The sequence below is a fragment of the Dasypus novemcinctus genome, chromosome 7 (assembly GCF_030445035.2).
Source record: "Dasypus novemcinctus isolate mDasNov1 chromosome 7, mDasNov1.1.hap2, whole genome shotgun sequence".
Taxonomy (NCBI): Eukaryota; Metazoa; Chordata; class Mammalia; order Cingulata; family Dasypodidae; genus Dasypus; species Dasypus novemcinctus.
The window spans coordinates 794,720-811,387 of NC_080679.1; the positions used below are offsets into that span (position 1 = coordinate 794,720).

The following is a 16,668-nucleotide window of genomic DNA, read 5'->3' on the forward strand; positions in this document are numbered from 1 at the left end:
CCTGCCCCCCCACCCCGCCCTTTGTCTGCTCTCTGTCTCCATTTGCTGTGTGTTCCTCTGTGTTCGCTTGTGTTCTTGGCAGCAGCACCGGGAATCTGTGTCTCTCTATTACATCATCTTGCTGCGTCAGCTCTCTGTGTGTGCTGCGCCACTCTTGGGCAAGCTGTACTTTTTTCGCATGGATTGGCTCTCCTTAGGGGGCGCACTCCCTGTGTGTGGGGCTCCCCTACACAGGGTCGCCCCTGCGTGGCACGGCCCCCCTTGTGTGCATCAGTGCTGCCGCTTTCCCTTCTTCTGGAACTCCCATGATGTGGATGCTGTTGGGGTTCCTGTTATCATTCAGCTCCAAGTCCCTGCTCAGAGTTCTCCATTCTTTTCTCTCAAATCTTTTCTTCCATTTCAGCTGTTCTGTCTTCAGTATCACTCATTCTTCTGTCATTCCGAGCCTGCGGTTGTGTGCCTCTAATGTGGTTTTGTTTTGTTTTTGCTGTTTGTTGAGGTACCGGAGGCAGGGATTGAACCAGGGACCTCGTAGATAGGAAGCAGCTCTCAACCACTGAGCCACATCAGTTTCCCTGCATTGGTTTTTTGGTGTGTTTTTTTAAGATTTATTTTTTATTTATTTCTCTCCCCTTTCCCCCTGTTGGCGTTTGTCTGCTCTCTATGTCCATTCGCTGTGTTTTTCTGTGTCCACTTGCGTTCTTGTTATGCAGCACCGGGAAACCGTGTCACTTTTTTTTGCCGTGTCATCTTGCTGTGTCAGCTCTCCGTGTGTGCAGTGCCATTCCTGGGCAGGCTGCGCTTTATTCACACAGGGCGGCTCTCCTCGCAGGGCACACTCCTTGCGCGTGGGGCTCCCCTATGCAGAGACACCCCTGCATGGCAGAGCACTTGTTGTGCGCATCAGCACTGCGTGTGGGCCAGTTCACCACACGGGTCAGGAGGCCCTGGGTTTGAACCCTGGACCCTCCATATCGTAGGCAGACGTTCTATCCATTGAGCCACAACCACTTCCCCCTTCATTGGTTTTATCATTTGTTTTGCTTGTTTGTGTTTGTTTTTGTTTTTCAGGAGGCAGTGGGAACTGAACCTGGGACCTCCCATGTGGGAGGCAGTGCTCAACTGCTTGAGCCACCACCACTCCTCTGTGCCAGCCAGCTTGTCATTCCCGTGAGGTCTGTTATGTTCTGTTCAGGTTTTCACATTCTTCTTTGTGCTTGCTCAGTGTGCTCTTGGTGTCCTTTATCTCTTCAGCCATATTTTTTCAACTCACTAATTTGATTTTGGAAATTTGTGTGCATCTCATGGATTAGTTCTCTCAAATCCTGCGTCTCTTCTGGGGCTTTGATTATATTCCTTTTCTCAGGCTATTTCTTCCATTTTCTTACTACGGCTTGTCATTTTTTGCCGCTATCTAGGCATCTGATTAGGGTGGTGAGTTTACAGATGCTTAATTGCTCTCTTTTGAAGGATTTAGTCATGCGAGGCTGTGTCAACTTCTGTGCTTTGACTCTTGGCTCAACCTGTACTGAGTCTTTAGCACTATTCCTGTTAGTTGCTCAAAACTGGACTCTGGACCCAGTAATTGGTTGCAGACCTGCCTTAGGGCCTTGGGGAGGGAGGCTCTAAAGGCTGGAAAAAGCCTCTCTCACATATTTTTAATTTCCTTACGTGCACTTCCTTGGCCTGCCAGCAGATGGTGACTTTGGCAGCTCTCAGTTCAAGGCCTGGTGGGAGTGTATTTGCTGCAACACAGACTGGATCGAGGTGCTAGAGCTTCCTGCCCGGAGGCTAGGAGCCTTGGAACTCAAGCTTCTTCAGAGGCAGTTCTCTAAGGTTTATTGGCACCCCCTCCCTTTTCTTGGGTAGGAAATAATTGCACTCCCCACCGCATCCTCAACAACCAGTCCTGGTTAGTAAAGACGGATCTTTTTATTCCCTGATCTCTTTAGTCCTGAGCTGGTTCCCAAGGCAAACAGTGGTGCCGTCACACCCGGCCTGGAAGGGCTCCTGGGACACAGCAGACCAAATCTGTGGGTCAGAAGCTGAGTCAGCCTTAGGCTGTGTCCCTCTCTCCTGTTCCCTGGGGAGGTGGGTTCCTAGGGCCCCCTTTGTCTGTAGCCACAGGCTTTTAACACGGTTTTGCATTGCAGTTCTTTCCTCTGCCCTCTCTCTTCTGGGTGTTGTCCAGCCTTCCCCTGGTGTCCTAGACCCTAGAAGGTTTTCCCCAGGCTGTTTCTGTCTGTCCTTCAGCTGTTTTCTGGGAGAGAAGAGAGCCCCGTGTCCTCATACCCCACCATCTTCCCGCAGCTCATCTAGTTCCCACAGCTCATCTAGAGCCCGTTAGGTCAGTGTGAAGGACTCCCTTCAGTGCTTAGTACAGGGCTGGTCTCCTGCTCGTCTGAAAGTGCCCTCATTTCTCCTTTATTTATGAAAGATTATTTTGCCAGGTATAGAATTCTTGGCTTACGGTTTTTTTCTTCAAAGGCTACACCATCCTACTGTCTTCTGCCCTTCATGATTTCTGATGAGAAATCCACTGTTAATCTCGCTGGGTATACCTTGTGTGAGACACATCACTTTTGCTGCTTTTTTTTTTTTTAAGATTTATTTATTTAATTACCTCCCCTCCCCTGGTTGTCTGTTCTCTTTGTCTGTTTGCTGTGTCTTGTTTCTTTGTCCGCTTCTGTTGTCAGCGGCGTGGGAAGTGTGTGCGGCGCCATTCCTGGGCAGGCTGCACTTTCTTTCATGCTGGGCGGCTCTCCTTACGGGGCGCACTCCTTGCGCGTGGGGCTGCCCTACGCGGGGGACACCCCTGCATGGCAGGGCACTCCTTGCGCACATCAGCACTGCGCATGGGCCAGCTCCACACGGGTCAAGGAGGCCCGGGGTTTGAACCGCGGCCCTCCCATGTGGTAGACGGACGCCCTAACCACTGGGCCACGTCCGTTTCCCACTTTTGCTGCTTTCTTTTTTTTTTTTTTTTAAGATTTATTTTTATTTATTTAATTCCCCTCCCCTCCCCCGGTTGTCTGTTCTCTGTGTCTATTTGCTGCGTCTTGTTTCTTTGTCCGCTTCTGTTGTCGTCAGCGGCACGGGAAGTGTGGGCGGCGCCATTCCTCGGCGGCTGCTCCCTCCTTCGCGCTGGGCGGCTCTCCTTATGGGTGCACTCCTTGCGCGTGGGGCTCCCCTACGTGGGGGACACCCCTGTGTAGCAGGGCACTCCTTGCGCGCATCAGCACTGCACTTAGGCCAGCTCCACACGGGTCAGGGAGGCCCGGGGCTTGAACCGCGGACCTCCCATGTGGTAGACGGATGCCCTAACCACTGGGCCAAAGTCCGTTTCCCAACTTTTGCTGCTTTCAAAGTCCTCTTTGTCTTTGAATTTTTGAGTTTCACTCTGGCTTGGTATACGCATCAGTCCACCAAAGGGGTGCCAGTACAAAGTACTAGAAACCTGTTGGCTTTTATAAAGAGAGTTTATAAAGCTTACGGTTCTGAGGCCATAAAAAGTCTGACTCAGGGCACTCTGAGTGGTGCTTTCTTACCAAAGTCAGCTGCTGCTGGCCTGGTGGGCTGCCAGGTGGTGCACAGCAGGACGCCGCTCCCCCGCCTGGACCCCCCTCCCCCGCCTGGACTCCCCTCCCCTCTGCCTCCTCCCCGTGAGCTCCGTGGGCCCGGCCTCTCGGGGCCTCCTGCTTAGCGGTCCTGCAGGCCTCTCCTGGCACAGGGCTTGTTTCTGGGCCTCCGTGTCCATCTCAGCTGTAAGCCGTCCAGCAAATGGCTCCTCTCCCCGGGGCCTGGGCTGTTTGAGCATCTCCCTTCTGTCACGTGGCAGGATCACACGTGACAGCTCCCTTCCCATGTCCGTCTGTTTATATCAGACCCATCAAGGGGTGGGAGACCCAGCCTGAGGGACGCCCCTGACGGAGTCAAATCCAAAGCCCTAATCTCAACAGGTAATGGAACCAAGGACACCTCAGCTGAACGCAGGAGTCAGAGGCTGTCACCCAGAGGAGCGCATTACTTCACAAACGCCATCCTTCTCTTCTTGGGATTCATAAAATAATCTCAGACTGCCACTGTCGATTTCTTATTAGTTTATCCTACTGGAGTTTACTGAGCTTCTTGGATGTGTATATTCACGTCTTCCATCAGATTTAGGACATTCTGGGCCAGTATTTCTTCAGGTAGGTTTCCTGCTTCTTTCTCGTCCTGGGACTCCCGCGATGCGTGTGCTGGTGTGCTGGGTGACATCCCACAGCTGCCTCAGGCTGTCATTCTTCATTATTTTTTCTTCTCCTCACGCTGTATAATTCCAATTGACTTGTCATCAAGTTTGTTGATCCTTTCTTTGCCTTGTTTAACACTATTAAATCCATATCATGATTTTATTTATTTTTAAAATTTCTTTCCCTTTCCCTGCCCCCCTCCCCCCGTTGTCTGCTCTCTGTCCATTTGCTGTGTTCTTCTGCATTGCTTGCATTATCCGGTGGCACTGGGAATCCGTGTCTCTTTTGTTATGTCATCTTGCTGCGTCAGTGCTCTGTGTGGCACCACTCCTGGGCAGGCTGCGCTTTTTTCAGGCGGCTCTCCTTACAGGGCGCACTCCTTGCGCGTGGGGCTCCCCTACGCGGGGGACACCCCTGCATGACAGGGCACTCCTTGCGCACATCAGCACTGTGCGTGGGCCAGCTCCACACGGGTCAGGAGACCCTGGGTTTGAACCCTGGACCTTCCATGTCGTAGGCGGATGCTCTGTTGAGCCAAATCCACTTCCCCATATAATCCATTTTTAATTTCAGTTACTGTACTTTGCAACACCAAAATTTGTTTGGTTCCTTGTATAGTTTCTCTTCAATTTTGTTCAGACAGAATTTCTTAACTTCCTGTAGTTCTTTACATGTGGATTTCATTAACTCACTGAACAGCTTTAAGACAGTTGAGTTCGTTTTTGACTAATAGTTCCAAAGTACGCATTTCCTTGGGGATGGTTTCTGGCAAATTCTTTTATCCTGTGAATGGGCTATAGTTCCCTATTTTTGTGTGGACATTCTATTATGTTGTTACAACTCTGGAAATCTAGTTCTTCCTCTCCTCTGGGATGACTAGGGTGTTTTGTTGTTGAGGGGTGGACCATCAATTCATAACTTTTTCAAACCATTTCTCCTCCCAAACGGGGAATGGAAAGAAAGAGGGAGGCGAGAGGGGAGTGGGTGCTGCTCCTGGAAGACCCCTGCAGCCTTTTCCAGGGAGTGGGAACAGAGGCCAGCCTCCAAGCCGCAGACTCTTCCCCTCGATTACGGAGGCCTGGGCCCTTGCCGCCCACCCTGGCAGCTAGCAAGCTGCCCAGGACAGAGGCTCCGTCCCACCCCTTCCCGTCACCGGCCGGGGCTGGGGCGTGGCTGCTGCTCGGCGGAGGGTGAGCTCACCGGAGGTGCGGCCGTTGACCAGCATCTTCTCCAGTGCCTCTCGGGTCTGCGCCCATTCCTCTTGCAGATTTCAGAGACCCACAGTGGCCAGTGCAGGCCGCGCCTGCTGTCGGTAGTGGTTTGTTGGAGGGATTGTTTTTTGGAGCTTGCAATGGCACCATCTTCCCACCACACCATTGCATACGCATTTTTCAGGTATTTTTGAGGTTCTTTGAAACCACACAAATACCCTGTTCCTCATCAAGCTTCTACTTGTTTATTCTGAAGTTTCTATCTGTAAAGATTGGTGCTTTCCTGTTCTGTTAGCTGATAGGCTGCTGTCGTTGTTGACCTCAGATGGCCCCAGTGTGGCCCGGGCAGTCCCTTCCAGCTCCTTCCGTGTCCTTCAACACGTGCTCAGCACTCCGGGCACCTGACAGTACATTGTCCTGGCTGGCTTGGCACTTTCCCGCCCAGCTCTGGAAGCAGTCTCTCCAGAGACCCCTGGCTCCTGTTGGTGGGCAGTGTGTTAGAAAGCAGGGTCTGGGCACGTGGGCCGTGCTGCCCCTGGCCCTCTCAGGGTCTGGACACCAGGCAGATGGGCTGTCCCCTCGTGCACAACTTCATCCAGCTGCAGGTGCTGCAGACCCGCCATCTCAGTGTGGCCCGGTGCCACCTGCAGCTCAGGGCTCGGCCTCTTCTCTACTGCTCCGAGAGGAGACACTGGGTCCGTTTTCTTTGCTTTTTTGCTTTAATATAATAATTATAACAAACTTTATTTTTAAGAGGTTTAGATTACAGGAAAGTTACATCAGAAGTATATGGGTGGGGTGCAGATGCAGCTCAGTGGTTGAGCGCCTGTTTACCCATGTATAAGGTCCTGGGTTCAATCCCATACCTCCTGGAAAAAACCGGAACAGTCTAAGAGATCCTCAGACACCCCACCCCCTCCTCACTGCTGCGGGTCCCCGCGGGTCCCGTTCCGTGCCAGGCATGAGGGCTGTTCCGCGTGCACATGCCATTTGTGCCTCCTGCGTCATTGGCTGTGCTTATCTTGGTTCTCAGTGGTGACTGAAGAGCCCACCCTGCAGTTGTGTTTTCCCTTTTACAACACGGAGGGCAGGCGACGGCGCTCCTTTCGCTGGAGCGGCTTGTTTTCCCTGGTCCCTGAGGTGGAGGGAGCGCTGCGCTGAGGTGCGCCTGTGGGGCCTCACAGGTGTGGTGGGAAGACCGGTGGCTGCTCAGTCCTGCCTCGGGCAGCTGTTGAACCCGCGCCTGCCTCCGCGCCTGGCGCCTTCGCACGGGTGCTGCCTCGAGGTCGCCTGAGGGCCTGGCCGGCAGGCGGAGAGCTTCCTTCTGAGCTCTCCTTGTCTCCTATTCTTCCCAGTCCTGTGCTGATTGCCTTTGCGGCGTTTCTGATGCCTTTTAATGTGTACACTTGTACACAGCTGGAGCAGCCCTGCCCCCGGCGAGGGACAGCACCGTCCTCTGGCTGTAGGTCCCAGTTCCTCTCGCCCAGACGAACTCGGCCCACACGCACTCCTTACCTTTGGGAGCTCCAGCACAGCGGCCAGGAGCATGCCCCCATTTCCTGTTGTGAATTGGAGCAGTGCCTCTAGGTTCCATACTGTTCGTTTTGGGGGTAAACCAGTGAGTGAGTGAGCCTTGGGGGAGCGGCTCTGTGGGTGGCATGCGCCAGCCATGGCTGCTGGGTCCCGTCTTGCCTCTGGGTGGCTGGGTGAGAGGCGCTCGCGCTGCTGGCTCTGCCCAGTGACCCAGGCCTGTGAGGGGTGAAGATGCACCTGCCTGTGGCCAGCAGTGGCCAAGGTGCCGCGGAGAGTCCTGCCAGTCCAGACTGTGGTCAGTGCAGCAGCAAAGCCCACCCCCCAGGAAGGCTCCCATGCCAAAAGGGTGGGTGGTGGAGGGGCAGCCGGGAGCTCATCTCCGAGTCCCGTGCTGGGGGCGGGTCTGCCCGCCAGCGCCCGGCCTCGCCTGAGCCCCCCTCACGGGGTCGAACGCAGTAAAGCACGCTAACTGGCCTCCTTTTTTCCACATCCCTGTGGGGAAACAGACTGTGGATGCTTCCAGAAGCGTCGAGGACGTCCATGAGGAAATCCGCACCCACTCTGAGGACACAATATGGGCTGTTGCGCAGACGCCGCTCGGGGAGCTGTGGAAGTAGGCCGGGAGCCGACGGGGCTGTGCGCAGAGTCCACGTGACGTCTGGGTGGTCGAGCGCCCCGTGAAGGCAGGGAGGCTGCGGCTCCCAGCAGCACAGGACCACCAAGTCGTCCCACGAGCCCAGGCGCCCTCGTGGAGCATCGGCACCACACAGCGCAGCCGCATGCGGGTGGACGGGCCATTCTGCCCAGCCCACTGCCCCAGCCTCCCTGCCGCGTATCCTGCAGTTGCTTCTACGTCATTTTGTGTTTATATTGAAGTTTAGTGATAAGTACACCCAGGCAGTTTCAGGAGACCATTTCAGGCCGCACATGCTGGCATTCTGAAGGTCTACAGGCACTAATAAAAATTAATCTGAAACAGAAGCTTCACTTCTTGGACACCAGCTTTGGACTGTGTGAAGGGCCGGGGGCTCCCTCTCCGGACAGGGAAGTCCTTCCCGCGGCCTGAGTGCCGTCCTCAGCCCTCGGTGGGACCCGTCAGCCATGGAGGGAGCAGCCCGTGTCCCCAGCGTCCTCCCTGGCGGGGGTGGCTAACAGTGGTGGACAGCATGTGCGATAGCCATGTCAGACGGGTGGTCGTGGCTCTGTTTTTCTTTTTGTCATAGCCCATGTGAGCAGCTTCACTGTCCCATCCCACTGCCTTCAAGCGACTGCCAGCTGGAGAGTGACGCAGCAAAGCTCTCGTAGACTTGTATGCGCGGCCTTTTTGGGTGGGGGGCAGCAGTTAGCTTCGCTAGTGCCCGCGCCAGGTGGACACGGCAGGGACCCCCTAGGTCTGCAAGGGCAGCAGTCGGTGGGTCTCGGTGCGCTTTCTACTGCCAGGAAGTTGGGGTTCAGCAGCACAAGGTGACCTGGCGTTTTCGGTGCACACTGAGCCGCAGCTGCTCGCGAGCCAGCCGAGGTGTGACAAACAGTGTGGCCTCGGGTCTGGCGATCCCAGCAGCAGCCAGTGGCCAGTGGGGGTTGAAGCCAGTCGCTTCCGGGTGGCCTGGGCCCTGGCCGTCTCCTGGCGCCTCAAGTGGCCCCCGGGAAGTCAGGCAGGACCAGTCCTGCCTCTGGTGGCCACCTCTGCTGTTACCATGGAAACTGCCTGCCCCGGCCCCATCCCAGCACCCTCCAGCTCCCTGCACAGCGCGAGACGGCACAGCCCTGGGGCTGAGGTGACCCTCGGGTGCTGTGGTGTCTGCGCTAAAAGGACAGACCAAGTGCACAAGTCTTGATGTGGCACCTTTTCGTGATTTCTGTATAACAAAGGTCCCAGGCTACACAATAAAGCATGGAGCAATTTCTAGCAAGCCCCGAAGCCGCCTGTGGTGGCGCCCCTCTTGGCGTGTTCGCTGGCCCTGGTGGGGCGCTGCTGGGAGGACGGGTCCTAGAAGCAGGGGGGCTGGGAGGCAGGAGAGGTTGGACGGTGCTAGGACTTTACTCAGTAAACAGTTCGGGGAAACGGACTTGGCCCAGTGGTTAGGGCGTCCACCTACCACATGGGAGGTCCGCGGTTCAAGCCCCGGGCCTCCTTGACCCGTGTGGAGCTGGCCCATGCGCAGTGCTGATGCGCGCAAGGAGTGCCCTGCCACACAGGGGTGTCCCCCGCATAGGGGAGCCCCACGCGCAAGGAGTGCACCCATAAGGAGAGCCGCCCAGCGTGAAAGGAAGTGCAGCCTGCCCAGGAATGGCGCTGCACACACTTCCCGAGCTGCTGACCTCAACAGAAGCAGACAAAGAAAGAAGACGCAGCAAATAGACACAGAACAGACAACTGGGGGAGGGGGGGAATTAAATCTTAAAAAAAAAAAAAAAAAATGACAGTTTTGTAAAGTAGAAAAGGGAACATTAAAAAAAAAAAAGTAAACAGCTCGAACTTATGACGGCCTGGGGCGTGGCAGGAGCGGACGGCCGCCGGGGGCCTCAGCCGGTGCCCCCCAGCCTTCCCTGCGATGTCACATCAGACCCCGAAATCTCCCCTCACAGGGAAGGGGGCTTCACAGAGGGGACTAAGGCAGGGCTGGGAGACGATCCTGGACTGGGGAGGAGGCATGAGGAAGGGGGGGTGGGGAACATAGGGGGGGAAACAGCTGCTCCCCAGAGCTCCAGGAGGCGTGGCCATGACCCCTCGACTCGAGCCCGCAGGATGGAACTTGGGCCTTGACCCGAGGACCCGAGAGTGGCAGTGCATGTGGGGCGCTGAGGCAGTGTGCTGCCCGCCCCCCCACTGCAGCTGGGGACTGACTCGCTGTGAAATGGGCATTTTCGAGGCTTGGTGCAGCTCCCTGGGCCACCGCGCCTGGGGCCAGCAGGGCGTCCTTCCTGTCTGGTTTTGGTCACGCTGCTGCCGCGTGCCCCTAAGCCGGAGGAGGGAAGGGAGGAGTGGGCACTGAGGGGCCAGGGGCTCTGCTCCTGGGGTGCCGCCTGTGCGGCCCGTCCTGGGGGACGGTGTGTCCTCCCCAGCCACCAGGCATGCACTTCCCGACGAGGCTGAGCCACCCCCGCTGGCCACGCGCCTCCCGAGGCGGCTGCTCCACCGCGTCCCTGCTGTGAGGGGAGCCCTGAGGCTTCTGCAGGATCAGGTACAGCCAGCTCGGCGTCCTGTTCACCCACAGGCTGCCACATCAGCCACCCAGCCTGCCGTCCATGGAACATCACAAGCTCAAAAAATACTTATTTTTCTCGGGAGGGCACATCGAGGAGAAATCAATGCACACAAACTTTGTTTTCTACTGAAACTTATTATTTGCCATTAAGAGCTGCAAACTACACTACTGAGAGTGAACAACATTCTCTCAAGTAAGCCTTTTTCATTAAAAAAAAAAAACCCTTAAACACAGACAGGGCTCCCCTTTTCCAGCAGGGAGCTCCCCCACGCCCACCGTCCGTGCCCACAGCAGGAAGTGCTCATTCAGGAAAACACGGAAATGCCTCCTGCCTCCTCCCCACCCAGCTCCACGCAAGGGACAGAGGGCCAGGGAGACATGCCTGGGGTGGCCCCCGCGTGGACACCTGCAGCCCTGACCTGGGCGAGTGTCCCACTGCAAACTGCGGGTGGTGGCTTTGCCAGAAACAGGTGTAAACACGGTTCCTTTTGGGACCACGGCCACCCAGGTCCCCAGGCTCACAGTCACTGCAGGACCAACACTCCAGGACCGAGGGGCCACCAGCCCAGGACAGCATCGGCTGCACCAGGAAGACGGGGGTCAAAAGTTGCGTGTGCTTCATTACCTTTGAGGAAGGTTTGGAACACATCACCAGCCAATGAAATGAGCAAGATTTCCGCTCCTGTGTCCATCTGTCAGCCATGTACCATAAAGTTGGAGTGGTTTTAACCTTTGACCCCAAATCATCTAGAACCTTCAGTGACCTGAGGGCAGTTCTGAAGAGGATGAGCCCGTGAAGGGGGACTCCCGAGGTCGCCGGCTCCCAGGCCTGGGGGACAGCACATCCTGCGCACCCCTCCCTCGCTCCCCAGGAGGAAGCTTGAGGAACAGGCCGCAGCCACGGCTGTCAGGGCGGGCCTGCCTGCGCGGGAGACGCTGCCCGCGCACTCCAGCTGGCCTGCGATCCCGGGCTGAGCTTGAGTTTTGGTTGATGCTGTGGGGAAGGCGCTTGCCCGCCCCCAGCGCCTTGTCTCCTCCACCTACTCCCACCTGAGCCCTCGGTGGGCACCGCCGGGCAGGCAGCAGTGGAAGCGGGATGCGCGGCCGTGGTCCCTCGTGCTGCCCAGCTGCAGGTCCTCTGTGACTGGGACGTGGAAACACATCCAACAAATTCATGTCTGCGCTGCACAACTTCAAAGAGGACTTTAATTCCCAAAGAAACCACAGAACGAAGCCCAGGAGGAAGGAGGACAGAAGCTGACGAGCTAATGCAGGACTGGCAGTGTCGCGAGAACTCTCAGGAGTATGTGGAGACTGTGCTCAGGAGCTCCCGACGAGGCTGCACCAGACCGGGACAGGCGCTCGCGTCCAGGGCGTGAAGACACCAGGGCCGGGGCCTCGGGCGGGACATGGGTCCAGGCCCAGCAGCCTGGCTCCGGGCCACCGCTCCAGGTCGGCGTGTCCTTGTCCGTGAGTGCGCTGGGCCGCGAGCAGAGGCGGCCGTGCAGGGCGCGCGGTCCTTGGCAGGTGGGCAGGCTGGGATGGATGGAATGTGGGGGCAGCACGGGCACCCCGAGCAGCAGCTGGCTCTCAGAAGCCGTCCCCCGACTCCTGGATTCTCAAAGGGACAAGATTTCAAAGTCTTCATCTTCTGAGTCAAAGAATCTTTCCAGTCGCTCTACATCAGAAGAATCTAGAAGAAATGGAAAAACGCTCAGTTACCTGGGGTTTAGGGGTGGAAAACAGGAATAGGACAGATGGGCAAGGCTGCCACCGCGCGTGGGCAGTGGGACAGGCTGTGTCCACTCGGCCAGGCAATGGCGCCCATTTGGTCAAGCAGGCACCGGGCTAACTAATGCCAGGACATTTCACGGGCTGTAGTCATCAGTGCGTTGATTACAGTGATGGCTGGTCATGTCCACGGTAAATGGAGACTGCCCTCAGCAATGCGATGTCTCACCCACTCAGCTGAGGGCCTTAAAAGGAGAGTGATGTCAGCATTCAGGGAGAGAACTCCCAGCTCCACTTGAGCCGGCATCTCCTGTCTCCTGGGATCTCACTGAGGACCTGGCTTGCAGCCTGCCCTGTGGAATCTGGAATTGTGCATCCCCAAGGTCGTGTGAGAGAGTTTATAAAGTCTCACACTATTTACAGGGGTTTCCTGCTGGTCCTGCCTCCCCAGGGACCCTGATAACACAGGCAGAGCCCCTTGTTCTGGGGTGGGGCTGCCATCTGGCAGGGCCTTGCAACCATTTGTTTAGTGTCCCCCAAATGCCAGCCTCCCCATGTCCTTTGCGGCCTCTGCCACTGCTTGTCTAACGTTCTTTACAGTGACAAAGGTTCTGGCGCAGACGAAGAGCTCTCGCCTGCCTGCCAGCACCTGCTCGCTGTGGTGTGGGCGCAGCCCCCACCCACCTGGCCTCGCCCGTGTGCTGACGAAGGGGAGCCGCAGCCGCACAGCTCCTCCTGCAGCTCCGTCACTCAGGGCGGGCGGCCAGTGGCATAAGTGGGCAGTGGCCACCACAGAGGCTGCTCTGACAATGCTGCCCGGCACAGCCAGAGGCCTTGGGGAACACACCTTTGCTGTGGTGCCCTGGCCCTGGGGGAAGGGCTCCGTGGTGGCGGCGAGCAAGGTAAAGGGTGGGCGGCAGCAGCCTGGCCTCGTGCACAGATCCCTGAGGCTCACAGAAATCCTAAAGGAAACAACACTGCCTTTCTCCTGGGTACACGCAGGCCCTGGGTTCAGGTGAGTGGTCAGAAGGAAAGTGAAACACGGGGGAAAAACAAGCTGCACAAACCATACGCCTCCCTGGACACGATAAAATCGGGTGCGTGTGGCTCACCGCCCCTGGCACCCACACGGGAGTTGCTCAGCCGCGCGGCCCCAGGACTCACCTAACGAGAGGTTCAGAACGTCAGGGCAGGCCAGGTGAGAAGGCTGCTGCTCCACCAGCTCGAACATGGGCAGGGCTCCGCCAAACAGCGACAGCTGGCAGAGAGAGGCGGCCTGAGGGGTGGCGCAGAGGCCATGGCCCAGGGCCCTCCTACCAGGCGCCGCAGCAGGCAGAGCAGCGCCTCGCAAGAACGCGGCGGCACTCACACAACCCTTGAGGCCCCAGTGCCCTCAGCTTCTGCACCACATACGGCCACGGACGTGCTGGCCCCATGGCCGCAGCGCAGGATCAGATCTACCCAGCCCTCGTTCACAGACGCAAAGGCTGGAGGTGGAGGGCACCATGCTTGGCACGTGGCGCACAATTCGGGGCAGATGAGACTCAGCAGCACCAGTGCCCACACGTCAAGATCTAGAGCTGAGCGTGCAGGACTGTGCCTGGGATCTAACCCACAGCAAGTGCCAGGAGCAGCCCGCTCAGTGCCAGGAGGCTCGGAGCACCCCAGGAGCAGCTCAGGCTCGAGCCGGGGATGACGAGGCGCGGACCCTGACTCTGCAGCTCCCAGTGTGCACGGAGCCCCGCACAGCTGGGGGAGGGCAGCAGATCCCACCCGGGCCGCCCAGAACCCGCCCTGGACCCTGAGCACTTGCGTTGGGGCTGCCGTGCTTGTCACGAGAGAGCAGCTGTTCACCTCCTTTTTTCTTTTATGAGGCTCCAGGGATAGGGGCTGAGCACTGGACTTGTAAGTGGGAAGCCGGTGCTCAGCCACTGAGCCACATCGGCTGCCCTAAGCAGCCCGTTCACCTGCTTGCTTGCTTGTTTTCAGGAGGACGGAACCCAGGGCCTCCCTGTGGGAAGCAGGCGCCTCCACCACTCAAGCCCTGCCCACTCCCCACTCACCTTCCTCACTTGCTGGCACCAGTCATTGAAGTCTTCCTCAGTCTTACAGAAAAACCCCTACAGCAAAATACGGCTGTGAGCAGGAGGAGGGGCAAGCACACAGTCAAGTCGCATCGACGAGCGTGTGCAGCAAGCCCGGATGGCGGGGACTTCACTCCTGATAGCCGGCCCAGGAGCCCCCAGCCCCACCTGCACCAAGGCCGAGGGCGCTCGCACACGACTGGTGCCTGCACCACGCAGGAGATGCCACCCCGCACAGCACCCACACCTGGCCCTCGCCTCGGTTCACCCAGCAGCAGTGATGCAATACGGGTCTCTAAGACTTGGAATTAGAAAAATGACAGTAACATCATCATGCACCCGAAGCCTTTTCCAGAGCACAGGCAGGTGAAGGGCACTCTCTCCTGCCAGCCGTGCCACGGGCGGGGAGCTCAGGGAAAGCCTGGCCTGGAGGGCTGCAGAGCACAGCAGAGGCTGGGCCGTCCCGGGGCAGACAGCGCCTGTGCACCCCGAGAGCAAGACTCACACGGGGGCCAAGCAGACGAGGGGCGACGGCACTGGCAAGACACCGGGAAAATTGTTCTTAAAGCTACTGCGCACAGAAATGCAGACACTTTTAATGGCAATTATGAGAAATTCTGAAAACTGCCAGAATTACAAGTGTTAACATTAAGGGGAAAATTACAGAAGGGAAAAAAAATACAAGCGGAAGTAGGAGCTCAACAGGTTAATCTACCTACTTGGAGGCCCGTTTACGTTGCTTACAACATTACTGTACGGACACAAGGAACCATCTGTTTGAAAATGAGAGATGGCAGGAAGGTCTTTCTCCAGATGAACGCCGGCCTCCCGCCCAGGCGCTCTCTGCCCATCCCTGGGGCTGCTCTCCGTGTGGACTCGCCACATACCAGTGCGGAGCAACCAAGATGCAGTTACTGTCATCAGTACAGTCAACTGACACCATCCTCGCGTGTCTTAGAAAGATAGTGCCAGACACCTCACCAACCCACCACCAGCCGCCAAGAGGTACCACAGCATGCCGGGCTGAGGCGTGGGGAGCGGCCATGCCCGTCCTGCGCTGCTCTGTCCCCAGAGCAGGCCAGCTGGGCCCCCGACGGCCACCTCTTCACATGCGTGGGCTGCCCCGGAACGAGCCCACAGCGACCAACCACTTGCCTCACAAGGCAAAGACCGCTGATGTTTCTGGTGTCCTTACCCGTCAAATACATACTGACAAGCAGGTTCTATAAATCCCAACCAAAGATTCCCATTCTGTGACCAAAAGCAAAGCAGAGGGAAGCGCATTCTCAGGAAATGACCAAGACGCCTGCCGGTGTCAGTGGACAGGGTGTGGAGGCGGCCGCGGGTCAGCAGGCGGGGAACGACGCACAGGAGCGCGTGCTCCGGCCCACCCAGCCAACACGAAGGCTGGAAGGACGCCTGCAGGGCAGCAAGGGCACCTGGGTCTCTTCTGTCCCCTCAAGTCCTAATCGGCTCCCCAGAACGCCGCACGCTGCCCACAGAGGGCAGGCGGCAGGGCGGGAGGCGGGGGCCTACCACGGCGATGGACGGGTCAAGCTCCAGGATGCCCATGCGGCACGGCGGGTGCTGGCAGTGGAAGCTCTCGTCGGGGAGGAAGCCGCTGTCGGTGCACTCCACCGCTGGCTGCGTCGTGTGGGGGTCCAGGTAGATCAGCTCCTCGCCTGGCAGGACAGCAGGGAGAAGTCGGCGGGCAGCTGACGGCGCAGGCCACGTGTCCAACCTGCCACGCCACCGCCAGCTCGGCCGGGGTGAGCCCAGGGACCAGAGGGGAGGACGGAGGAGGGGGTTGGAGCCACAAGGCAGGACCACCACGAGTGTCGAGGGTGAGGGGAGGCCCGCCCGGGACTCGCCCCAGGCCAGCAGCAAAGCCTCCCCCAAAGCGGGCCCCCTTCCCGGCGAGCAGGACCGTCCCGAGCCACGCAGGGGCCACTGCAGGGGCGGGGAAGGCCGCAGGCTGCGCGCAGGCCCGGGAGCACCGCCCGGCCCTGGGGGTGTGGACTCACCGACGTAGCCGATGAAGTAGTGGGCGCTGTTGGGCTTCCCCCCGATCACCCCCAGGGACTGCGGCATCATGAAGCAGTGCTGCGGGGGAGGGCGCAGTGAGGGCGCAGTGAGGGCCCAGGGGCCGCTGCAGGGGCCGCCGCCAGCCCACGGGCCTCCCGAGGAGACGCGAGGGGAGCTGGGATAGGGAAACCTCATCTGCAGGAAAGCGTCCAGCAGGTGTGTGGGAGGAGCAGGTGGGACCAACACGGGGACGGAAGGGGGATCTGAGCAGGAGCTCGGGGATGGCCTGACAGCCCGAGCCTCGACCAGACGGAAGGGGTGAGAGGAGAGCACAGGCCCCGCAGGGAGGGTCTGGTGGGACTTCTGAGGCTGAGGCAGAGCCTGAAGGGCGGTTGGTGTCCGAGGAGGGGGCAAGGTTTTAACAACTGGCTCCTAAAACTCAACTATAAAAACGCAAATGACCCCACTAAAAATGGGCAAAAGACTTGAGTAGACATTTCTCCAAAGATGCACAAAGGGCCAAAATGTACATGAAAAGATGCTCAACGTCATTAGCCATTAGGGAAATGAAAATCAAAACCACAACGAGAAACCACATCATATCCAGTAGGATGTCTATGGTAAAAAGTAATTAACAAAAAAC

General features: G+C 57.8%; 2 protein-coding genes across 7 annotated transcripts in view; one reads left to right on the plus strand and one right to left on the minus strand.

Moving 5' to 3' along the window:
- The window catches only part of DTYMK (deoxythymidylate kinase), a 31,601-nt gene extending 23,644 nt beyond the window's left edge, over positions 1-7,957 (plus strand). For 2 of the 6 annotated variants that reach the window (XM_004482758.5, XM_004482757.5), the window contains exons 5-6: positions 1,072-1,175; positions 7,483-7,957. In XM_004482758.5, coding sequence (XP_004482815.1) covers positions 1,072-1,175; positions 7,483-7,657 — 279 coding nt within the window. In that variant the 3' untranslated portion in view covers positions 7,658-7,957. Of the gene's footprint in view, positions 1-1,071; positions 1,176-3,959; positions 4,191-7,482 lie in introns of those variants that run through there. The other 4 variants (XM_004482760.5, XM_004482762.5, XR_009186412.2 and 1 more) reach the window with 3 other exon arrangements.
- A 2,343-nt stretch (positions 7,958-10,300) lies between these two features.
- Positions 10,301-16,668, minus strand: part of ATG4B (autophagy related 4B cysteine peptidase) — a 34,378-nt gene continuing 28,010 nt past the window's right edge. Inside the window, exons 9-13 of the mRNA XM_058299675.2 lie at positions 16,025-16,103; positions 15,537-15,682; positions 13,980-14,036; positions 13,081-13,174; positions 10,301-11,878 (exon numbers count right to left, since the gene is read on the minus strand). Of these exons, the coding sequence (XP_058155658.1) occupies positions 11,805-11,878; positions 13,081-13,174; positions 13,980-14,036; positions 15,537-15,682; positions 16,025-16,103 (450 nt within the window). The 3' untranslated portion in view covers positions 10,301-11,804. The remainder of the gene's footprint in view (positions 11,879-13,080; positions 13,175-13,979; positions 14,037-15,536; positions 15,683-16,024; positions 16,104-16,668) is intronic.